This window comes from Panicum hallii, chromosome 2 (genome assembly GCF_002211085.1).
Source record: "Panicum hallii strain FIL2 chromosome 2, PHallii_v3.1, whole genome shotgun sequence".
NCBI lineage: Eukaryota > Viridiplantae > Streptophyta > Magnoliopsida > Poales > Poaceae > Panicum > Panicum hallii.
In genome coordinates, this window is record NC_038043.1 from 8,027,738 (window position 1) to 8,050,325 (window position 22,588).

The 22,588-nt window shown below is 40.0% G+C and overlaps 2 protein-coding genes across 3 annotated transcripts; both read right to left on the reverse strand.

Moving 5' to 3' along the window:
• Nucleotides 1–549: 549 nt before the first annotated feature.
• LOC112880243 (endoplasmic reticulum metallopeptidase 1) lies at nucleotides 550–17,831 on the reverse strand. 2 transcript variants are annotated; one of them, XM_025944752.1, is made up of 21 exons: nucleotides 17,306–17,831; nucleotides 17,116–17,201; nucleotides 16,020–16,121; nucleotides 15,571–15,677; nucleotides 15,392–15,492; nucleotides 14,811–14,898; nucleotides 14,003–14,091; nucleotides 13,150–13,289; nucleotides 12,905–13,064; nucleotides 12,625–12,760; nucleotides 8,499–8,595; nucleotides 7,809–7,887; nucleotides 6,769–6,828; nucleotides 5,843–5,961; nucleotides 4,812–4,951; nucleotides 3,890–4,111; nucleotides 2,602–2,762; nucleotides 2,288–2,445; nucleotides 2,087–2,169; nucleotides 1,916–2,001; nucleotides 550–907 (listed from the first exon to the last, which is right to left on the reverse strand). In XM_025944752.1, the coding sequence occupies exons 1-21, from the start codon at nucleotides 17,552–17,554 to the stop codon at nucleotides 764–766; spliced, it is 2,607 nt and encodes an 868-aa protein (XP_025800537.1). In that variant the 5' UTR covers nucleotides 17,555–17,831; the 3' UTR covers nucleotides 550–763. The 2 variants fall into 2 exon arrangements, with proteins under 2 accessions (XP_025800537.1, XP_025800538.1); XM_025944753.1 differs by having other exon boundaries at nucleotides 4,812–4,936; nucleotides 17,306–17,554.
• Nucleotides 17,832–20,003: 2,172 nt separating this feature from the next.
• LOC112879363 (cell surface glycoprotein 1-like) lies at nucleotides 20,004–21,371 on the reverse strand. The gene is made up of 2 exons (XM_025943602.1): nucleotides 20,656–21,371; nucleotides 20,004–20,298 (listed from the first exon to the last, which is right to left on the reverse strand). The coding sequence occupies exons 1-2, from the start codon at nucleotides 21,369–21,371 to the stop codon at nucleotides 20,004–20,006; spliced, it is 1,011 nt and encodes a 336-aa protein (XP_025799387.1).
• Nucleotides 21,372–22,588: the final 1,217 nt, after the last annotated feature.

Here is a 22,588-nt window from a genome sequence, read left to right on the forward strand (position 1 = left end):
ACCACTTAATTAGGCAGATAGTTAAGATCCAACCTCTAGAATTGCACTCTTTGTGATATTACAAAGATTTTTTTCAAACGCAAAATTGCACTTTTTGTAGGATGGAGGGAGTAGTCATCAACAATAAATATTTGCTACCACCAATGCTTATATAAGCGATGGGTCCGAATAAATCCATGTAGCGTAGCTTCAATGATCTTAATGATGTCATGATGATTTGATCAAATTTACTGAGAAGACCAAATTTATAGAGAAGAGTATAAACATTTATGGTACCAAATAAGCATCTTTAGATTCATCATGACTTAAGTTTTCAAAATAAACCTATTATATGTTCCATATATTTACTGTTAGTAAATTCTTTTAGGATAAAATTAGAATTGCATTCTTTTTAGGATGGAGGGAGTACGTTATCAGGACCCATAAGGGCTATAGGCGCTACAAGTCATATTCCTAAGGGACCGTAGGCCTTACAGAGATCAAGTTTTTATGCACAATATTATTTTGCCTACCATACTAAGCTATTTGTATTGCATTGATACACTCGAGTGATAAGGGCATTATCTGTTATCCAATCGAAGAATTTCACAACCTTGGGAGCGACCACTATAGCATGGTGAAGTTACAAAGATGTTACAAACACGCCAGCCTCAAGCTTGGGACCAGCTGACGCTAATAAAACCACATACCCCCAAAACATAGCACTATACTTCCATTCTTTTCCTCTAAAAAGATTTACATTTGCTCAATCAGATATAGGACATCATAGATAATATGTTGAGAAAAATGTGGTGAAGGCTGTCAAATCCGCCCAACTTGGGAAGAGGCTTTTCAGCTTCTTTGTGCTATCAACAAGATGCTGATCAAGTACTGCTACATCGATTCTCAGACTTTCCGAAGAGTTGGCCTGTCATCACTCAGAGAAAGATGTTTCAAATTTCCAGTGAAATAAATATTATTCAATATTCAGAGAAAGATGTTTCACATTTCCAGCGAAACAAATATTATAATGGCTAACAAGAAAAGGAGCTCCAACAAAGAGTGAACTGAAAGATAGAGAAAGTAACCTCTACTTGAACATCGACATATCATAGAAATCAACAAAGGAAACCCAAACAATATACTCCATCCGATCTTAAATATTTGTCATTTAGGACAAGCAAATTCGTTCATTTTTAAACTAAATAACTTGTCCTAAACATCATATGTTTAAGGACATAGTAGTTAATAAGAAAAACTTACTCAACGGAGGAAATTAAAGGAAACCCCTACTTAGTGTGCGGAACAGAAGATATAACCCCAACTTCATGGTTTAGTGTTTCAGAAAACATCTCATTTAAAACCACACCCAAACTGGCATGCGTAAGTGTCCACGGCAGCAGGTCAAGGTGGAGGTGTGACAAAACAATGTGGCATTGGTAGTGAGAACATGTCCGCACGAAGAATATCAAATATTAAGAGTGGCGTGAGAATTTAAGAGCACATTTGTCAAATATTATAACTATACCTATGGTTATGCGACAAGGAAGAGTATCATGAGTTTGAATTTATACCTCAGAACGTGCTTTAAAGCAGTTAGGCAGGTATAGTGAAACAAATGGAATAACTAATATTCAGCTGTGTTCTCTAGCATACTATATTAGTCCCTTGGCCTTATTGTCTCAGTTTGCTATAATTTAAAAATACTCCTTCTGTCCCAAATTATTTAGTCATTTTGGCTTCTCTAGATTCATAGTTTTTACTATGCATCTACATATGTATTATGTCTAGGTACATAGCAAAGCCTATGGATCTAGAAAAGCCAAAACGACTAATAATTTGAAACGGAGGGAGTAGGAACTAATGCCATTTAAGGACCAATAAAAAACCCTGGCAGTGATTCCCATGGGTTTGATTATGGCATATATATCATTACCTCCAACCAGAATGACCAATCCACATCGCTCTTTCCACTGAGTCGACAAATATATGATGGTGGTCCGCCACTTACAGTTTGAGGAGCTAATGAGGACAAACAGAACTAGTTATTATCCTGCAAGTCTAATGGAAGCAAACACGAGTAAATGGCAGAAAATATTTCAACAACCTGGGAGCATGTTATCAGCGAAGGACCAATTTGATAGTGGCCCAGTAACATTAAGCACAGCGGTCCAAATCTCTGATAATGAACTGAAATAGATAAAAAACGTAAAATGAATATGCCTATGAAAAAACTGGTTTACATATTTAGCAAACTGTACTCTTTTCTATTTTCGATCGATTGTAGTAAAACTAATATAATTCTTACCCCAGTGAGAGATTGAGATGCACCCTTCGCTGCCCATTGTTACTCCAGGTCTTCTGAACATGTAGCTGGGGAAAATTGTGGTAGTGCTTTCTAATTTCATCAGTTTGCGCCTGAAACTTTAAACTTCCAGAGAACAAGAAAGGGACAGGATACAGAGCCTGCAAAATGAAACAACCATATTGCTGAATATTGCTTGGTGTCCTTCAAGATGCATTCAATAAAGGCACAATACGTGTTGAAAAAACTAGAGGTACTTGCGACAATTCTGATGATTCAGTGTTAGGCTATCCAACTATACAATCATGATTACTCACCACCCAGGAACTTCTATCAGAATGATACTTTTCTTCAAAGGACAACTCTGAGTTATCCTTCAACCATTTGGCTGCCTCAGGTGCATTGTTGAAAAGAAACTCCAACGAGTTAGCATCAACCACAGAGAAACCATAGTTTGAGTCCACAACATCATTAGCATCTGAAAATGAATGATGTTTTGGAAACGCCAGGGATATGCATTAGATAAATTTTATTTCTCACAATGTAGATAAGTATAAATTTTGTTGCTCAGAACATCGGTAATAAATTTGGACAATATGCCAGTGCTGAAAAGCAATAATCTACAAATATCAATATCTGGATTGGGTCCACAAGAGGACAGATGTTTTGCAGCAAAGGATGGTTTTAATTACTAAATGATGCACTAAAAAATTATTATAGAAATTCCATAAATACAGAAATCCTGTACTATTTTCCAATGGGCAAGAAAATTAGACTTCCTCCATTGCAAACAATAACTTGGTTTCAGTTGGAGGTGGAGCCAGAGCACCTCAATAAAAAGTGAGTACAGAGGATCAAATAAATACTTAAAATCCATTGCAGTTTTGTAAACAATAAAACATTGACAAAAAATACAAGAAAGAAAGAAATATATGTTGTATTTCAAGTGATTCAACTTCAAAAGGACACCAACCATTAGGAACTAGGACTTCTGTATTAAGGCAACCAAGTTCAAGCCAAAGAGGACCCCAGCTAAGTTAGTCTCCGGGCACGTTTGGTTTAATGCAAATGCCAGGGCTACCAATTAGTAATGTATAGCACTTGGCTATTGTTGGGTTGGGTACCAGTAAGACAAACCAATTTTGCCCATACTGTGTGCTCTTTGTGCCAAAATCAGGTTAAAATTAAGGCACCAAGAACTCAGCTAAAAAAAATTGGAAGCCAACAGGAGGGCCCTCAGTGGGGAGGCAAAACCTGATTGGGTGAATTAACCTTTGAACCTTCCTGACGTGTGTGCTTCAGATGACATTTTCTCCTATACCATGCATCAAATTTACAATAAATTTGAACAATTGCTTTCCTTGGAATTAAATCTACAAATAAAAAAATCCCATTGGGTACATTTTGAGGATAAAAAAATTGCCAACACATGGCACCTACATGTCATACACAAAGTTGGACTTTTGGCAGTATTGTCATGGTGCCATGGTAGATCTAAACACCCTGGCATTGGGTCTCAAACCAAACATTCCCTCAGTTCTTAAGACTTGTACCATACCAATTGGGAATACATCATTTTTTTCCATGACTCAAGGAACAGCGAACCTGTAACATAAGTGTGTTGAAGAACAACTCTTTTTGGTGCTCCAGTGCTGTAAGGAAATAGTTGGGATGAGATAGCCAAAGCAACCACCGTAATTTGCAACAGGCCCTGGAGAATTGAAGTCTTGGATAACCAGCGAGTAGCAACAGGTGCTAGAGGACCAAAACACCAACCAACCACCAGTCCAACTGCCGCTCCAACAATAATATCAGGCACAAAATATCCTGCAAGAAGGCCAAATGGTTAAGTTAATTCGTAACTATTGATGTCAAATGGAGTTCAGATTACAAATTGTCCTGAACATAAGATTACTCCATGGAGCAAAGCATATGAAGAACATTCTATTAATAAGCTTATACTCCAGTACTCAACTAAATCAGTAGGTAAGCTGACCATCTAGCTAATGAATGCAAGGAAAATTTCACTACATGACAACTTCAATTATGGTGTTTGTAGTAAAGCACTGTTTCCTCATGAGTTTGCTAGATGACAGATCTTGCTATTTGCTAGACCATTATTAAATAATCCATGCTATTAGCATGTCTGTGGAAGGTCTATCTCACCCAAGTCAGTAGGTGGAGCCGTTAAATAGTATATTCCTATCTTTATAATTCTCAAGTTATTTTATAGCACATTCCACATGAATATATCTTCCAAATGCAACTCATCATGGAGAAAAATGGAAGATGAAGAGGAAATCATATTTTAATATGCAGAGTGCCTTCCAATAAAGAACCCACAAAACTAGGAGGCAATGCAGGCAAACCACATTTCAGGTGTCTATAACCAAACAACACAAAATTAGGGTGTCCAGGACCAAAATTGCCTTAATGCAAATATAATATTCAATTATTCACACCAAATGTTTTAATGCCACAAATATTTCAACAAACTCTGAACTGAAATCGGAAGCAGTATACTAACCATATGGTTTTGGAAGAGATCCCATCATGCCCATTTTTTCAATTAGAAACTGGATAAGGAATCCACCATAGTAAATACAATAAAGGAGACATGGGATCATAGGCACCACATATGCAACCAACGACCTGCACATTATTTGTCTGAATAAAAGAATCAAAACAGATGTCGAAGCAAATGTATTATGGCGGTTGGATGTGGGCTTAGCATGGAGAAGTTTTGTTAGAGAAACTACGTGTGTAGGACAATATCATGGAGATTGAAATTTTCAAGTGAACTCTTAGACCCGCATAACAGGGGTTCAAATTCACAAGAAAAAACATACAAGAGTATGAAATAGTTTTAATTTGATCAAGAACAAAAAAAAATGTGTAGTGAATGCTATCATTCACTCAATGGAAATTCTCTACTAGATCAAATTTTATCACAAATAAAATAAGTCAATTAAAGAGGCCTCTAGTTGGTGTAAAGGTTACGTCAAAGAAATAGGAAACCAGAGAGGCCAGTAATACCACCATCATAATATCAGTATTTCATTTAATTTTTCTTACACAAAACATCACATATACATCTTATAGTTATGTTGTAGTAAGTATGTGCTGAATCTGAAATTTCAAAAATCTATTCATGCTTAAAATTTGAATATGCATCACTTGTGCACTCCAAATTGGATTAGGTTTCGTTGGTGAAAATTTCATATTCTGTTTTTCTTATCACAGGTGCCAAGAATTCACTTTTGTGATTTTGGTAACTGATAACCAAAAGAGATCCAAAAGGTGCTTCTGTGCAAAATCTTCTTTTTCATCGAACTGTCCATATAGTAATTCATAGCAAGTGTTTGTTGATGGCACTTAATGTCAAACAGTGCATATGCCAGTGATACTAAGTGACTGTTTTTGGAATATCATAGCGCAGGCATGATGACATAACGAAACTAGAAACAATTCGTGAATAAACAAATTTGTATGTTTGATCACTTTGTAAACGTGGAAAATAATCAAATGAGATAAATAAGTACAACAGAGATTGCATACTTCGGTGATTGTTGGTTCCACTGTCTCTTAATGATGCTAGAGATAAATTGCCCAAGAAGCATGGACATGGAAATGAAAAATGTTAGAAAACCTCCGCTCAGCCCAGCTAGCATGTAGGCCTGCAAAGAAATGAATTAGACTAAGCATGAAACATCTAGGACCATTGAAACTAATTGGTTCAAAATAGGGCACTAACTAAAATTGAAATAGAACAGAGCTTTTATACCACCAACTATTTCTTTTTTTAAAATTATTCTCTGTAATCTTATTATGCGCATCATGAATGTTCACATCTATGTACATGTAGAATGTGGCCCTATTTTTTCAAGTTGGCCAGTCAGTGAAGCATACACATGGAACAAAATCACCATACAGGAAGCAACAATCCCTACTATTACAAAGAGCCTTATCAGTCATATACATCCACTGCCCCTCTCCCACCAAATAAACACTAAAAGGAAACCCAGTAAAAGCAAGTAGCTATCATTAGTTCATATCTAGGCTGCCCCTTTCCTCACCCTGTTAAAATGAACCAGAAAAGAAAATCTCCCAAAATAAAGTCTTACAAATTACTTCCTACAGTTAAAGTCCACATCATACTTTATGTAACTGAAATCATATTTGATTCTAGATCTTAATGACCAGTGATCTTTGATCTGGTTAGATCACTACTTTCTATTGTAATATATGTATAAATAAAAACTAGTAAGATTGAAATGTTATGGTAGTACTTTTCAAGATGAATCTACATATATTCACATGTTCAATGTCAACACCAGTAGAGATATCAATAACCAAATTTTAAGAAGCTATGCATACAAAAGCTAAAGTATTCTGCAAACAAGATGCTGTAAAGGTTATTATTAATAGTAGTACAGCTACAATGTGTCAAGGTAAAGGGTCTTTAGAGATGTTCAGAACCATACCGTAGTTATTACAGAATACAACCCAAAAGATCCCCAAAAGTGTGTTTGCTCCGATAGCCCCTAGAGTTTTAAAACAAAAATCCATTAGAAAAGGACAAAACTATATTCACTTACACTGCACTTTCACCACCAGTGCACTTTCACCACCAGCAGATGTTAGCTACATGCAAGGAATTAGAACATATATACTCTATTCATAAGACAGATTATGCAGATTTCAGAATGCTGGCAAAAACCTTCTATTTGCAAATGATTTGATATACCATAAAAATCTGCCACACAAGGATATAGGGCCATTGACCATTCCAAATTATGGTCACCCTAAACGTTGTGCATATGAAGTAGTCCAGGTAACTAGTACTTGATTTCAAAATATGTGGCCTGTAATATTTCCAATCATGTTCAAATATGTGTGCATGGCTGCATGAAGATTAGTTGATTTGCTATCTTTTATGCATTCATGTATCTTTTTAAATCACTGCAACATTTTATAAATAAATATATATACAGAAAACTCGACCCAAGGGGAGAGATCCTGAAGGCATCACTTGAAAGGTCAAGAAAAGTCACCAAAAAGCCTGTTTCTACCCGTACAGGGACCCGTTGCCACAGGCCAGGTCTTAGCCCATACTTTTGGGGAACACATGGCAAGGGGCCTTTTTTCTGTGAGATCCAGAGCTCGAGCCCAGGTGAGTAGCCTAACAACTGGAGGCCTTACCACCATGCTACAAGCACGTTCTCCACAAGCCACTACGATCATTTATATGAAAGCAATTGACCAGTATTTTCTTATTGTTGAGCATAAAAAGTGGCATACTCTAGTCTAGAAAACAGGATCGAGCTGTTTTGTTCAATCTGCAGGCACAGATGATAATGCAAGTATTCATACATCAACAACCAATACAATACAATAAAGAAGGATGATCATATCTTTTATTTGTATTCTTTTTCATAAAAAACGAAATGATCTACAAGCAGACAAAAAAAAAAGGAAATTGGGAAAGGATAGCACAAACTACATATTATAACTAAGGAAATACCCATATACTCCTTGGCAGCAATAGACCAACCAGTGAAGCAGGGACAAACATAAAGAACGCCAAATAAGGGTGAGCAAACCTGCATCCATGCAATGAACATATAAGAACAAAATTAATATCTATTGCATTTGCAACTTTTATGGAGATAATCATTAAAATAGTCAGGCAGCATGGCTTTGTCTCTTTCAGGACTCAAAATTGGCATAAAATTGTCTGAGCATGCCACGACTGCAACGCAAAACCTGAAGGGCAGAATAGTCTACTCATAAACACTGTAACACCTATGTCCTGTGGCAAAGAGCCCCAATTTTATAATGACCTAGCTAAATTGCAAAAATTTAGTGGTAAATGCCAGCAAAGCTCAGGGTACTGTGGCAAATTTCACATTAATACATAGGTTCGTTGCACATTCTAGTATGCAAGTGAGAAAGTGCGGCAATAACTGCAGTAGATAAAAAAAAATCAATACTATAGTGCCCAACAGAAAACCTGTTATGGAAGGAAATGAAGATATCCACAAAACGGGAAGGAACGACAAATAAGAGTAGGTGGATGCACAAATCTAGAAGCAACACTGTCACAATTGAGTAGTGGGTGGACGCAAATCAGACCCTCGATACACCTTTCACATTCTAGAAGCACAATGAATCGCCTATGGACGCCAAAACTTCTAGAAAGATAGATAATTACCAATTCATTGCATTCTTTGTGAACAACAATCTTAATGCCGCAGCCCCAGCAGGGATAAATATTGCAAGGATGACACCAAATGCATGGAGTAACATTCCTGCAACCATATGTGAGACATTATAGCTGGCCAGCACAGTTATTCAGTTATTTTACAGAATTATGCAAATACATAAAGCTAGTATCTAATCAGTTTGTGATTGAGCACTTTCATAGAACTTCACAAAAACTGCAAAAGTTTATCTATAATCCAAATTAATATGATATTATCTATAAAGCTAAAAATGTGTACGCAAAAATACAGAAAAGATTAGCTTCAGACCACGAAGAGAAAGTTCAGCTTTTATCAAAATAGCATTCAACTATTTAGCCTTAGCAAATACCAAGTGTAAATCCACAATTATAAGTGCGCTAAGGCCCTAATTGTGAAGATGTAACCGCATGGCTTGGAAACTTTAAACGAGAAAAAAATATAATTGAAGTTCCCAAGCCCGCGATGAGAAAATGTGGAGGGTTGTGTTAGGTTTGGCGAACCAGCATAAAAATCAGCCACTCTAATGGAAATGAAACCCATAAGAAATTCGTTGGGGCGTAACCCTCTTAGCGACGCGCTACATCGGAACCCGGGTGTGGTGTTAAATGGGCAAGGGCCGGGTCGTCATCCCCTCAGGGGCACGTCGTATCGTGATCCGGGTACGATGATAAGTGAGCAAGGGTCGGGTCGTCGCAGCCTCTGTGACGCGCTACATCTGCGCCCGGGTGTAGTGAAAAATGAGCAAGGGTCTTCGCATTTCTCTCGACGGATGCGAAGGGTAAGGAAGCTAGCCGAGCCAACTAGGATTCGTCTAGGTAGTTGGAACGTAGGGTCTCTAACAGGTAAGTTAAGAGAACTAGTCGATGTAGCAATTAGGAGGCGTGTAAATATTCTATGCGTGCAGGAGACTAAATGGAAGGGCCAAAAGGCGAAGGAGGTGGAGGGTTCTGGCTTCAAGCTTTGGTACACGGGGACAAGTTCGGGTAGGAATGATGTAAGCATCTTGATCGATAAGAACCTTAAGGATGGAGTTGTAGATGTTAGGAGGCAAGGCGACCGGATTATCCTAGTGCGGTTGGTCATTGGAGATTTGGTTCTGAATGTGATCAGTGCCTATGCCCCTCAGATAGGTCTTAGTGAGAGCTCCAAGAGTCAGTTCTGGGAAGATCTTGATAGCATGGTTAGTGCCGTGCCTATAAGTGAGAAGCTCTTCATAGGAGGAGACCTCAATGGCCATGTGGGTGCGACTAATGTAGGATATGAGCGAGTACACGAGGGTTTCGGGTATGGTAGTAGGAACGAGGGGGGGAGGATGTTTTGAATTTTGCGTTGGCCTACGACCTGCTGTTAGCAAATACCCTCTTTAGAAAGAGGGAGTCCCATCTAGTGACCTTCCATAGTGGACAATACTCGAGCCAAATCGATTTTATCCTTGCTCGGAGAGAGGATAGACGTGCCTGCTTAGATTGTAAGGTGATACCTGGGGAGTGTGTTGTCCTCCAACACAAGCTTGTGGTGGCGGATTTTCGTTTTCGGGTACGTACCAACTGGGACAAACGTGCCAAGATTGCGAGAACGAAGTGGTGGAAGCTTAGAGGGGAAGAGGCACAAACGTTTAAGGAGAGGATGCTAGGCGAGGGGCCTTGGGAAGAAGGAGCAGATATAGATGATATGTGGCTAAAGATGGCGACATGTGTTCGGAAGGTGGCCTCAGAAGTGTTTGGTGTGAGTAGGGGAGGCAAGCAGGAAGTGAAAGAGACTTGTTGGTGGAATGACGAGATGCAAAGGGCTATTAAGGAGAAGAAGGAGTGTTTCAAACGCCTTCACCTCGACGAGAGCGCAACCAACATCGAGGGCTATAGATTAGCGAAGAGGTCTGTAAAACGAGCTGTAAGTGTAGCGAAAGGTCAGGCTTTTGATGACCTTTATCAACGGCTAGGTACGAAGGAAAGAGAGAAGGACATTTATAGGATAGCTAGGACCCGCGAGAGGAAGACAAGGGACATAAACCAAATCAAATGCATCAAGGATGAGACAAATCGACTTCTGGTGAAGGATGAGGAGATCAAGGACAGATGGCGAGAATACTTCGACAAGTTGTTTAATGGGGAAAATGAGGATCCTACCTTCGAGTTGGATGACTCATTTAATGATACCAACAGACGCTTTGTGAGGAGGATTCAGGAGGCAGAGATCGGGGAGGCTTTGAAGAGGATGAAGGGAGGTAAAGCGATGGGTCCCGATGGCATCCCCATTGAGGTGTGGAGATGCCTGGGCGAGAGGGCGGTAGTATGGTTAACTAAGCTTTTTAACCTAATTTTTCGGTCAAACAAGATGCCGGAGGAATGGAGGAGAAGTATTTTAGTACCGATCTTCAAGAACAAGAGAGATGTTCAAAGTTGTACTAACTACCGGGGATTAAGCTGATGAGCCATACGATGAATCTTTGGGAGAGGGTTATCGAGCATCGCCTAAGAAGATTGACAAGGGTGACCCAAAACCAGTTTGGGTTCATGCCTGGGAGGTCGACCATGGAGGCGATTTTCTTAGTACGACAGTTGATGGAGAGATATAGAGAGGAGACGAAGAACTTACACATGGTCTTTATTGACCTAGAGAAGGCGTATGACAAAGTACCAAGAGACGTCATGTGGTGGGCCTTGGAAAAACACAAAGTCCCAACTAAGTATATTACCCTCATCAAGGATATGTACAAGGATGCGATGACTTGTGTTCGAACATGTGATGGCAATACCGGTGACTTTCCAATTAAAATAGGACTACATCAGGGGTCAGCATTGAGCCCTTATCTATTTGCTTTGGTGATGGATGAGATCACAAGGGACATACAAGGTGATATCCCTTGGTGTATGCTCTTTGCTGATGATGTGGTGCTAGTTGATGAGAGTAGGGCAGGGGTTAATATGAAGTTAGAGCTGTGGAGACACACGTTAGAGTCGAGGGGGCTCAGACTGAGTAGGACCAAGACCGAGTATATGATGTGCGACTTTAGCCCGACTAGGCATGAGGATGGGGACGTTAGCCTCGAAGGTCAAGTGGTGGCCAAAAAGGATACTTTCCGGTATCTAGGATCAATGCTTCAGAAAAATGGAGACATTGATGAAGATGTTAGACATAGAATTTCAGCCGGTTGGTTGAAGTGGCGGCAGGCTTCGGGCATCCTCTGTGATAAGAAGGTGCCACAGAGGCTAAAAGGTAAGTTCTATAGGACGGCGATTCACCCGGCGATGCTATACGGTGCTGAATGTTGGCCTACAAAAAGGCGACATGTCCAGCAACTGAGTGTAGCAGAGATGCGTATGCTGTGTTGGTTCTGCGGGCATACAAGAAGGGATAGAGTCCGGAATGAAGAGATTCGAGATAGGGTCGGGGTGGCACCTATCGAGGAGAAGTTGATTCAACATCGGTTGAGATGGTTTGGACATGTACAACGGAGGCCTCCCGAGGCGCCGGTGCATAGTGGAGTTTTAAAGCGGGGCGATAATGTAAAGAAAGGTAGAGGTAGACCTAGACTAACTTGGGACGAGACGGTTAAGAGAGACCTTAAGGAGTGGAATATCGCTAAGGAATTAGCTATGGATAGGAGCGCTTGGAGATTAGCAATTAACGTATCTGAACCGTGACCTTTGTTACTTTTTGTTTAACCCCTAACTCTTCCTTTGGCTTGTGCCCTTTTTGTGTTTTTTGTGTTTCTTATTCTTGTTTTCTGTGGGGTTTCATCTCTAGCCTACCCCAACTTGCTTGGGACAAAAGGCTAAGTTGTTGTTGTTGTTGTTGAAGTTCCGAAAATTAGACTTCAAAAAAATTATATCAATTAATTGTTTGACATTTCTCTAATCAGTTGATTTTCCTAGAGTTTGGATATATCTATGTCAGAGAGAAGTGTTTAAATCAAATTTTATATAAAATTTATAAGATAGGGGCAGTACACATGCAAACAGGTATGGTTGAACAATTTTATATGTTAAGTCCAGATACCTCCCATACTCCTTTCCTTAAATAACCTCCACCCTCATATGCAAAAGGTAAACCAGCTAGCATGATATTACTTCAATGTACATTTCAGTCACTTACCTCTTGTTAAATCTAAAAGAGTTATAGACCATGACATCAAGGTAATGTTCGGGAACTTCAGGAACAGTGGTACAAGAAAGAAAATGGCTATTGGTAGACTGTGAAGAATCAGAGAGACATCACGAGAATAAAAAACCTGTAAGCAGGAATCAAAAATAATAAATTTAATCATAATTCACAAGCAAGGGCAGAAATACACGACATATTTAGTGGAAAAGAAAACTTGTTCACATCCAAATGGTATTATCCTCAAATTTGGAAGAACACAGGATTAACTTACCATGAACCAAGTCAAATAATCAAAAAAGACAGCTCGTGAATCCTCAATTCCATCCTTAGCAGCTTTATTTGATGTCTCATTCTCTTTTAACGACATAGAATTTGTGAATGCCTTGACTAGGTTGAATAAATTTTCACCACGTGCTTGAATACTTCCAGGACTGGTACAGAGAGGATAATTCTACAATTATATTATTTCACATGAAATATTAGAATTTCTAATTAGGACAATAGTTTAATACATACAATAAATTCTCCAGTGTATCATATGAAGTATGATAGAAATAACCACCCAGAACAAAGATAATATCAAGTCCTGGGATGTTGGTAATGTCTTCAGCAAATATCCTATAATCTGTATCGCCTGGAATTATTCCGAACATATCCTGTATATAGGAAGTACAATGATTCAATCAATATATATCAGCTGGATTATACAGCAGTAGAGGTTAAAAGATTGAGTGGTTGCAACATGTATCGAAGAACAACCCAAAGGATGAATCCAGCATCTAACAATCTTAACAGAGTATTCACGAAGTGCTTAACAGCTCACTATTAGGTTCAACAGTGCATAGCTTATTTAGATCCATAAGAGACATGAACCAGTGAGTTGCAAATAATCGCCTAATTGGGAAAATTGATTTTCTGCATGCTACCACTTCTCTTTTACTTGTTGATTTGGATGTTCTTTTACCAATGTTTCTTAATATTTTAGCTTTAGGGCCTCCAGAATGAGGGATTTGTGAAAAAGGCACATGGAAATGAGAATTTCAGGTCTCCCTACATCCCTCGCTACTTCACTGGCAACTAATATGCTCATCGCCAAGCTATTGCATCTACCAATATTCAAACAAAGCAAATTATTGTGAACAATCTATATACTTTAAACCTCAAAATAAGCTGCTATTTTGGCCTGAGCTTGGCTGACAGCTTGTAGGCTAAAACTAGGCCAAAAGACAAGAGCTAAAACAAGCATGTAAATAGTTTTATGAAAGCACATGAAACGAAGCAATTTCAACCCACCAAAAAAAAGTATATGAACCCTTTTGCACAACTTACATAAGAAATGATGCAAGTTAACTAGTTAAGAAGCAAGAACCTGAGCGACGCTATTGGCCATAGGATACTTTGCAGTCTGAGCATAAACACGAGAAGGCCACGATCCAGGTCCAGATTGGCAAACTAAATCTGATAACAAAAAGGCAAATTGGTAGGATGAGATTCACATCTAAAATCAGCATTGTAGTCAAACAAAAAAATTAACTTTAACATGCCAACATGTCTACGTGGTATAGTTGTTAGTGTTAACAAAAACAAAAGCCATTCGTAGTTTTACGTTTTATCACTTTTTATCCAGCAACGCAAAAATCAGTTTAATCACAAATCACAAAATAAAAATGAATCCATAAAACAGAGCTAATTCGTACTTTCCACAAGGAACAGTGCTCAGTTGCTAACTTAACAACTAACATAATAAAAGGTTTCTCACATCTAGGACAGTGCACATTAACTATCAAATGTCTTAACATCAATACAAGAGTTTTTACATTATGAATCTGTCAATTCAAATTAATAGACTCAACTGTTTGAGAAATCCATCTGATGGTCCTTTTGCATAGGGAGAAAAAACTCTACAGGCTTGCAGCAGCAGTTCCATTGGATGCAGAACTAAAATATCTAGACACACAGCAAAACTCAACCACCAATGAGCAAGTAACACATGCAAATATTGAATAGTAGATACAGGAAGACATAATCGCACACAAAAGCTTCAGATCTACTAAATCAAAATATCTTATGAAACTAGGATATGTTAGAAGTTACCAACATACTAGTGAACCGTACACTCAGCATGATAATTTCTTGAAAACCAATATGAAATACATTACTATCTAGGAAAATAATACCTGTACCCCCACTTCCAGAAGCTTCAATATTAATGAAAGCACCGATTGAGCTGTTCCATTTATGTGTCTTAATAAAACCATGTGAGCCCTGGTTAAACATCATCGAACATGGGAGCAGGTGAGTTGCTTCACTGGGTTTATTACACGAACAAATCAACTGAATCAACACAATTTTTACCATTTTTTTAGATGCTGCTTTGTTAAATCCACTTTTATCAATTTTTTTCATAAGAAGAAAATTATTTGGAGGACTTTCATGTTTCTTTTCTGTGACAGATAGACTATTGGTGTGATTAGACTATTACTAGGTTGGCCAACCCTACAATTCTTCTGCATCAAGATACAACCATACAATTCTTTTGCAGCAAGATAAATGAAGGTAATCTCCTCTCAGATGAGAAGATTGAAGCTATCCAGCCCTTGGAACATGGCTGAGACTGAACTGAAGCACAGCCAACTAAACAGCATTTCCATTATTGAAAATAACTCCCACCACAACAATCACTATTTTCATTTATGCATTCTATATATATGTGAGGCCAAGTGGTCGAGCAATTAGGTGACAACTGACAGTAACATACCAAAAGAAAAAGTTCTTCTGCACCATTGAAAAGGAAAATCACCGGTCGAGGAGGTACCCACCCAGAGTCAATGATGAGTCGTGATAGCTCAAGCATGGATGCTGGAAAAGAAATATTCCATAAGAAGTCTGCATAGTAAGAACAGCGTCTATGTTTAGAAGATTGACATTTGTACTTACCAACACAAGAACCACAGTCTGCCGCACCAGGAGATCCGAGCGGACTGTCAAAATGTCCATTCACCAACAAGGATGGATCGTCATCTTCTGAAACATTTGATGAAATCCTGTAATTAATTGTTGTATCTTAGAAAATAATTTGACTCTTCAAAAAGAATATACAAGCTAGGCAAACTATTACCCATATTAGAACCCCAACCATAGTTGAAGTGGCCCTGTGCTAGTATGGATTCCAAACTAAATTAGATTATTATGAGTTCAGCCATATAAGCCATGGGAAAACACCGAAACAAGCCATGTTAGCATTTTGTGGGAAGAATATTGAACTAAGTTAGTTTTAAATTTTGAATAGGTGTTTAATAAAATTCACAGCCACCCAATTGCATAGAGTAAAAATTTAGACAAAAAAGAATCTGTGGTAAGATAGGAGAGCAAAATCATGAACGCACCTCATGACAATATTCTTATGATTCCTGTAGCCTAGTGTTACTCTATGACGTAGAAACATCATGCTGAAAGAGCCACTAACAAGCGTTTCCTCGACCTCTATTCTGCAATGGGAAACGAAAAGGTGAAGTCAATAACAGATTATAAATAGAAAACAAACTGCATAAAAGTTGTCCTATCAGATTTATAAATACTGCACCAGAATTTCATTAATTTCTCAGTGGTTCTTAGTACATAATAGCAAAATATGTACATCAGAAACTCCTGCATGAACACAAAAAAATAGAAGATCTGTTGTGGTTGCATGGAAACACCTGAGGATAAGGACAACTTATGGTCCGGGTAATGAAATCCTCAAGAAAGAGATAATGGTAGACATTTCCAAATTTGCAAAGAAAAAGACAACAAGATTTTGCTGGCATGATCGAACCCCACAGGTTTAGGGACAAAATTCTGCTGTTAATTCGTTTGACATAGCCCACGCCACGTACACTGGCATACCTAAAATTCAGCCAACATACGCATTCACTTCAATGCAAGATGTACTAAACAATAAAAAAACTCAAAAGTAACATTTCAACCAGGGCGGAGGGCGCCTTGGACATCATTTGGACCACTAGTAGTTTGGATTTCAGCTATTTCAAGCAAATTACAAAACCACTGCAAAAACCTACTCCAGTGAACTGATGGTGCTAAGCAGACAGAAGGATGTGGCCTTGATAATAATATTGGCCAATCGAGGGGCTTCAAATGTTAATTTCACCTACTTCATCTGTTCTGCTTGGACCGCACTATCTGTCCTTTTGGCCTAAAGACGAATCAGTTGAGCATCTCACAGACGTAGCAGATACCACAGTAATGTTAGCGGCTCACAGAGCATGCAAACTGATACGTTGTCGCATTCCAACTTTAATAGATCCCAATTTAATGCGATACTAGGAGAAGCAATCCAGTGAGCACCCATCGGGCAGGACCACAACCCAGCACCCGAGAACAGCAGAACCATCACCATCGCTGGAACCGCAGAGAGCAGAGGAAGCATTGGAGGATCCAAATCGACCAAAAGGCAGAAAGGAGCGGGCGAGGGGGGAGATTCACCTGTACTCCGGGCCCGCGCGCGCAGCGAGGCCCTCGAGCTCCCCCTTGATGTACTGCGCCGCGGCCTCCAGCCCCGGGCTCCCCTCCTGCAGCAGCAGCAGCAGCAGTAGCAGCAGCAAACAGCGGTAAAACAAATCAGCAAACACGAGCGAGCGCGAGAGGGCGATCGGGAGCAGGGGGGCGGGCGGACCTGGCGGCCGGGGATGTCGACGGCGAGGCGGTGGAGGTGGCGGAGCACGCGGCCCTCGGCGAACTCCTCCGGCGGCGCGTCGGCTCCCAGCGGCGCGACGTGGCGCATGTGGATGACGCGGTAGGCGAGAAGCGAGAGGGCGCCGTAGAGCACTGCGAGCGCGAGCAGCACGCGCGCGGAGTCCCACAAGCCCGCGCCGCCCGCGGCGGCGGGCGCGGGCTGCCGGCGCGGCGGCGCGCGGGGGGCCATCGGACGGGAGGTGAGGGGCGGCGGGCGGCGGGCGGGGCGGTCAGCCTCGGCGGCGCCGCCGCTGTCGTCGCGACTTGCGAGCGAGGATTCGGAAGGGCGGGGCGTGGCTCGGTGCGGTGCGGTGCGGTGGGAGGCGGGGACCCTCGTGACCCACTGCGGCGAATGGGAAGATTTGATTTGACTTGGTTTGGGGGAGGCGGAAGCTGGATGGTGGTGGTGGTGGTGGTGGTGGTTTCAGAGTTGGTGTGATGGCGGCCGGGCGTGGCGTGCGTCGGGAGGTCTGAGCGGGCCGGAAATTCTTGACCCGGGGAAGGGGAAGCGTACCGTACCAGACGGCTGCGCCGGCCAGTTTGGACGCGGGGACCCATGGAGTCGCTGTTTTCGGTGGAAAATCCTCGGGAAGTCCAGCGGTTCCAGGCCGTCTGAAACACAATTTCCAGATGAAAAAATTACTCTCTTTATTTTATTTGTCTTAAATTAAATTTGACCAAATTTAATCAAATTTATAAAAAAATAATATTTAAAATACCAAATCTGTTTTATTGAATCCATCATAAAGTATACGTTAACAGTGCATATATTGGATAATATAGTTGTTGCTATATTTTTCTATAGATTTGGTCAAAGTTAGCTATTTTTAATTTAGAACAAATCTAATACGATACGTAAATAAAAATGAAGAGAGTATCTACGTCTTTAAGGAGAGAGCGGTGCATATATTGGATAACATAGTTGTTGCTATATTTTTCTATAGATTTGGTCAAAGTTAGCTAACTTTAATTTAGGACAAATCTAATACGATATGTAAATAAAAATGAAGAGAGTATCTACGTCTTTAAGGAGAGGGCGGTGCATATCCTGGTTTATTACACGAAATTATGTACGGTGATTTAGTTTTGTTTTGGATCAAAATATTATTTAAGAAACCCGCCAGCCATTTGGGACTTGGGTCATCAGCCACAAGATATGGAGGAGTCAACCAAATACACCCCAAAGCAAAAAGGAACCATTTAATTAATTGATTTGTGTCATGTGGATAATGACTTTATCCGATGGCAGGGTGAATACTTGACAAACTATAACATATAACCTCCCCCAAACAATGAGCCTAAATGTTAATTGTATTATTTTTTTTAGTGTCTTTATCTTGTTTTAGCTCGCCTCTAGCCTCCGCTAAATAGAAAAAAAGGGTTTAGTGGAAACCACCGATTCCATGAAATACCAAGAAAACGCTACGACACACTGCGGTGAAGTTTTAGAAAAATCGGGAGTAGTATTACGTGGCCATATAAATTTTTAAGATCAAACTTGATTTTTCCTTTTTGCAATATGTGGAATTGACAAACAACAAAATGAACGGTCTTGGGTTGATGTCAGCATGTATCCAATATTTGCCATTTTGTACCACTGGTTCCAAATTGAGTTCGATCATAGATCTTCAGATGGTTATTACGTAGTGTCACATCCCAACATATAGTATCTTTATTTTAATAAAACCTTGACATTTTAAGGAAACCATCTTTTTTACATAAATTGTAACACCAAACCAAGTTTTCCCACCTTATGAAGAAAGAATTTCATGATTATGTGATGGTGTCATAGACAGTAAAGAGTAGTTTCTGTTCATGTGAGGTTTCCTTCTTGGTGCATTAATTATGACCAAGTCTCTCCATGCTCACTGCTGATTATGTTGTGCTTCTTATAACAACGCTAAACATTCTGTAACCTGGTTGTACATACAATTGAGCACAATTCTTATGTTAATCATACATTTTAAATCAAACCACGTGAACTAAAAGTTGACAATTTAATCGAATAGTTTGTTTAAAACTTTGAGTTCAATGCATGCTTTTGCTAAAAGATCCTAAGCTATCAGGCCAGTGGTGTGATCCTTAGGGCGTTGTTTGGGAATGCGTTGATGTTCCAATAGCTTTGTACTATGGAGCTGTAGATTATCTCTTTATTTTTTTCCTCTGTACTGGGAGGTGTTCTTGGACTTGTTTTTCTTTCTTTATCAATCCAATTATTCAATAACTCTTGGTGCTGGTTCAGCCTGAAAAAAGGTTTTTACTTCCTTGCAAGGGGAAAAACCTGGGTACTTGGTGCTACAAGCCAAGCATCTTGACTATGACTGCCTCTCAAAACCTGTTTGGCTTAAAGCTGAGTGCAAATTGAGGCAAAGGAAAGCATCATTGCACCATCTACCATATTCTCTCACTACTTGGCTAGCTACCGTCATAATTTAATAAAAGAGAAATAACAGTGTACATCTATTGGTGTAATCTACACAACTCAGAGCAAGTAATAATAATAGGTTGATTGTTGTTCCTTCCACTAAAATTCTATGATCAGAATCAACCCAGTTACTACTTAAACCCTATTGCCGACATCGGGCCTCCTCCTACTTCAGGAACTCAACAGAGGCTCATGGAGAGGGGAATTGGATCCGTCAGCAACAGAATGGGCAGCAAGAGCAGCAAGGAAACCATTTCGCCGCGGCTGATGGTTGCGGCGTTGGTTCTGCCGCCGACGCCGGTGCCGGCGCCGGTGCTAGTTCTGGGGTTGGTTCCGGGGCTTCTTGATCAGCTTCCCGTGTCTTGGCTTCGGCTTGAACTTTCGGAGCTTCCTGCTGCTCAGCAGGAGGCTCTGCCTGTTGGGACGACTGCGAATGTGATGTGCTTTGCCGCGCAAGCTCAGGAGGGTCATCCTTCACGGATCCACTATTTCTCTCATCACTAGCCAATCTGAAGAAATTAATTGCAAGTAATTGATTAGGAATAAATACTTAACACCTTTGGTTTTGAAATCATTGGCTGCATCTTTCACCAAAGAAAAGACGTATTGTATGCAATATGCTCTTTAGCAATGTTAACTGAACTTTGCAGATACTTCCTTTAGTATTAGATAGATTGGTTGTCTATGCTCTACCAAAAACTGAAAATAAAAAGAAGTACTAAAAGATACTTGGTACTTGTTTAGTATTCAGTTATTAACTGTTTCAGTTCAAAACACTACATCTATGATGGGTTGACGAAACACCTTAAACATTGAAAACTTGTATGGTAAATCTTGTAAGGGAATAGAACGCTGAGAGATCATACATTGGGAATGCGAAGCTTGTTGCGCTAGCATCGGAACGGTGTGACAGGCTATGGATATAATCTGTAGTGCCATCCCCATCTTGGTCCCCTTCCCTGGTAGCAGCAGGCTTCAGTTTTGCACTGGCCTGTGCGGTTATCTTGGCCTTCTCACTTCTCATGGGGCTAGAGCTGGTGCTCGGCCTTGGCAATGGCGGCAGTGGCGCCAATGGGTCATTGGGGTTGCTCAGTTCACCTGACTTGCCATACAAGAAGAAATGGTCCTTTGAAAAGCTCGCGTTCCCAACATTGATGCTAAACAGAGATTCATTTGACGTCACGCTCCAGTCCGTCGGCGACGACGATTTTGACCTTGCAAAGATGGACGATGGGATTCTTTTAGGGTCTGGACACTCATCTGGCGCCCTAGACATGGCCTGCACCGATGGTGACTGCTTTGGGTCAGTGGGGGCATGACTTCCATGATTTGAAGATGAACTGCTCTGTTGCCTGATATCTGTGATTACTGGGTTTTGACCAAACGATAGTGTGCTGCCTAGTATTGGACCCTCTATCTGAAAGAATTCATCGTCATCTATGTCTTCTGATGAAGCAGCAGATGAGGAGCTTGACTCCTTGCCGGGCTTGTCTGCTGGTGTTTGGTTATTGGTTTCGGCAGGGGTAACAGAAGGATTGGTGCTCACTTGTCCACTATTTTGGTCTTCCTTCTGATGGACCATTGTGTGGTGCCACGAGAACTTGTTGATACCTGTCTTTGGTGACTATTCCTGTGAAATGAAACAAACATCAACTCAAGTAGTCTCCTGCTGATATGATTATTAATTGTAAATCTTAACACACTGCGAGCTTTTTTTTGAGGCAGACACACTGCGAGCTTCAAACTGTAACTGCAGCATCTCCCTCGAATGATGTCTGACTGTTCTGTTATTTACTCCTACACAGTTGAATAAGCAGCCCAAAGAATTATATTAAAAGAAGACAGTAATTTTTTTACAACAAAACACAAACAACATCTGGGTTCTTTGAAAATTTACTAAGCCTGCCATGTATATTATTTTTTTCTGTTGTGAATGAGAAAACTTGTGAAATCTCTCAATGATTTTTTTTAGACAATCTCTCTAGCTATATTTCACTTGGCCTTATTGTAGATATACAGAAGGAATCGCCATGTTCTCTGAGACTTCATGTTACTGACTTGCAAGTCTTGCAAAATCAGAGAAGAAGGAAAGCACACTTTTCATGGTTTCAGATTTGTTGTTTTTTAATCTTTTTTCTGAAAAAATGATACAGTTTGATGACCTCCCGTGAATAGGTTGCATAAGAAAAGTGAAATGAACATAAAAAAAGAAGATACAGATGCGGAATGCCTGTGAATATTGTAAAGAACATTCGACCTTTTTAATTTGATTGCAGGCAACAATTAGATGGCTTACCACATTCACAAGAATCATTCAATTACGTGGCCCACGACAGCTTGATCCCACGTATCTGTTTACTTTTTAGCTTCCCCGGATCAATCGATCTATACAAGTTTAAACAAGAGAAATCAAAACAACATTTTACTAAGAAATTAAAGAAAAAAGGAACCAAGAAACGCGTAAACTAAGGATCACAAACCATGTTTGCCTCTTCAGTCCCCTACAATGCTCGGCTCAGTTTCACGCCTGAATTTTTGGGGAAACAGAAGATGCAACCGAGAAAAAGAAGATTGGTACAGAAAAAAAAAAGATCGACAAAATGGAACGAGTGAGAAGAAGTTACATGCAAATATGGAATGGTTGGTTTAAGTGGGATAATTTCGTCCACACGTTCCCATCCGCAGATCTTGCATAGCACAATATTCCGTTGCCATTTTTCCTTTTTGTTGCGTTAGAAGCAATGCTGGAGAGTATGTACAGGACAGACTATTATTAGTCTACCATTCCCTGCATTTGCA

Excerpts from the sequence above, each read along its gene's own strand:
- LOC112879363 (XM_025943602.1), bottom strand. The coding sequence starts at position 21,371 with ATGGTCCATCAGAAGGAAGACCAAAATAGTGGACAAGTGAGCACCAAT. Across the intron at positions 20,299-20,655 it reads ACAAGCTTCGCATTCCCAAT|ATTGGCTAGTGATGAGAGAA; the intron begins GTATGATCTCTC and ends TAATTTCTTCAG.
- LOC112880243 (XM_025944752.1), bottom strand. The coding sequence starts at position 17,554 with ATGGCCCCCCGCGCGCCGCCGCGCCGGCAGCCCGCGCCCGCCGCCGCG. Across the intron at positions 6,829-7,808 it reads TGCTGCCAAGGAGTATATGG|GGGCTATCGGAGCAAACACA; the intron begins GTATTTCCTTAG and ends TTAAAACTCTAG. Across the intron at positions 4,952-5,842 it reads TGGAACCAACAATCACCGAA|ACAAATAATGTGCAGGTCGT; the intron begins GTATGCAATCTC and ends TCTTTTATTCAG.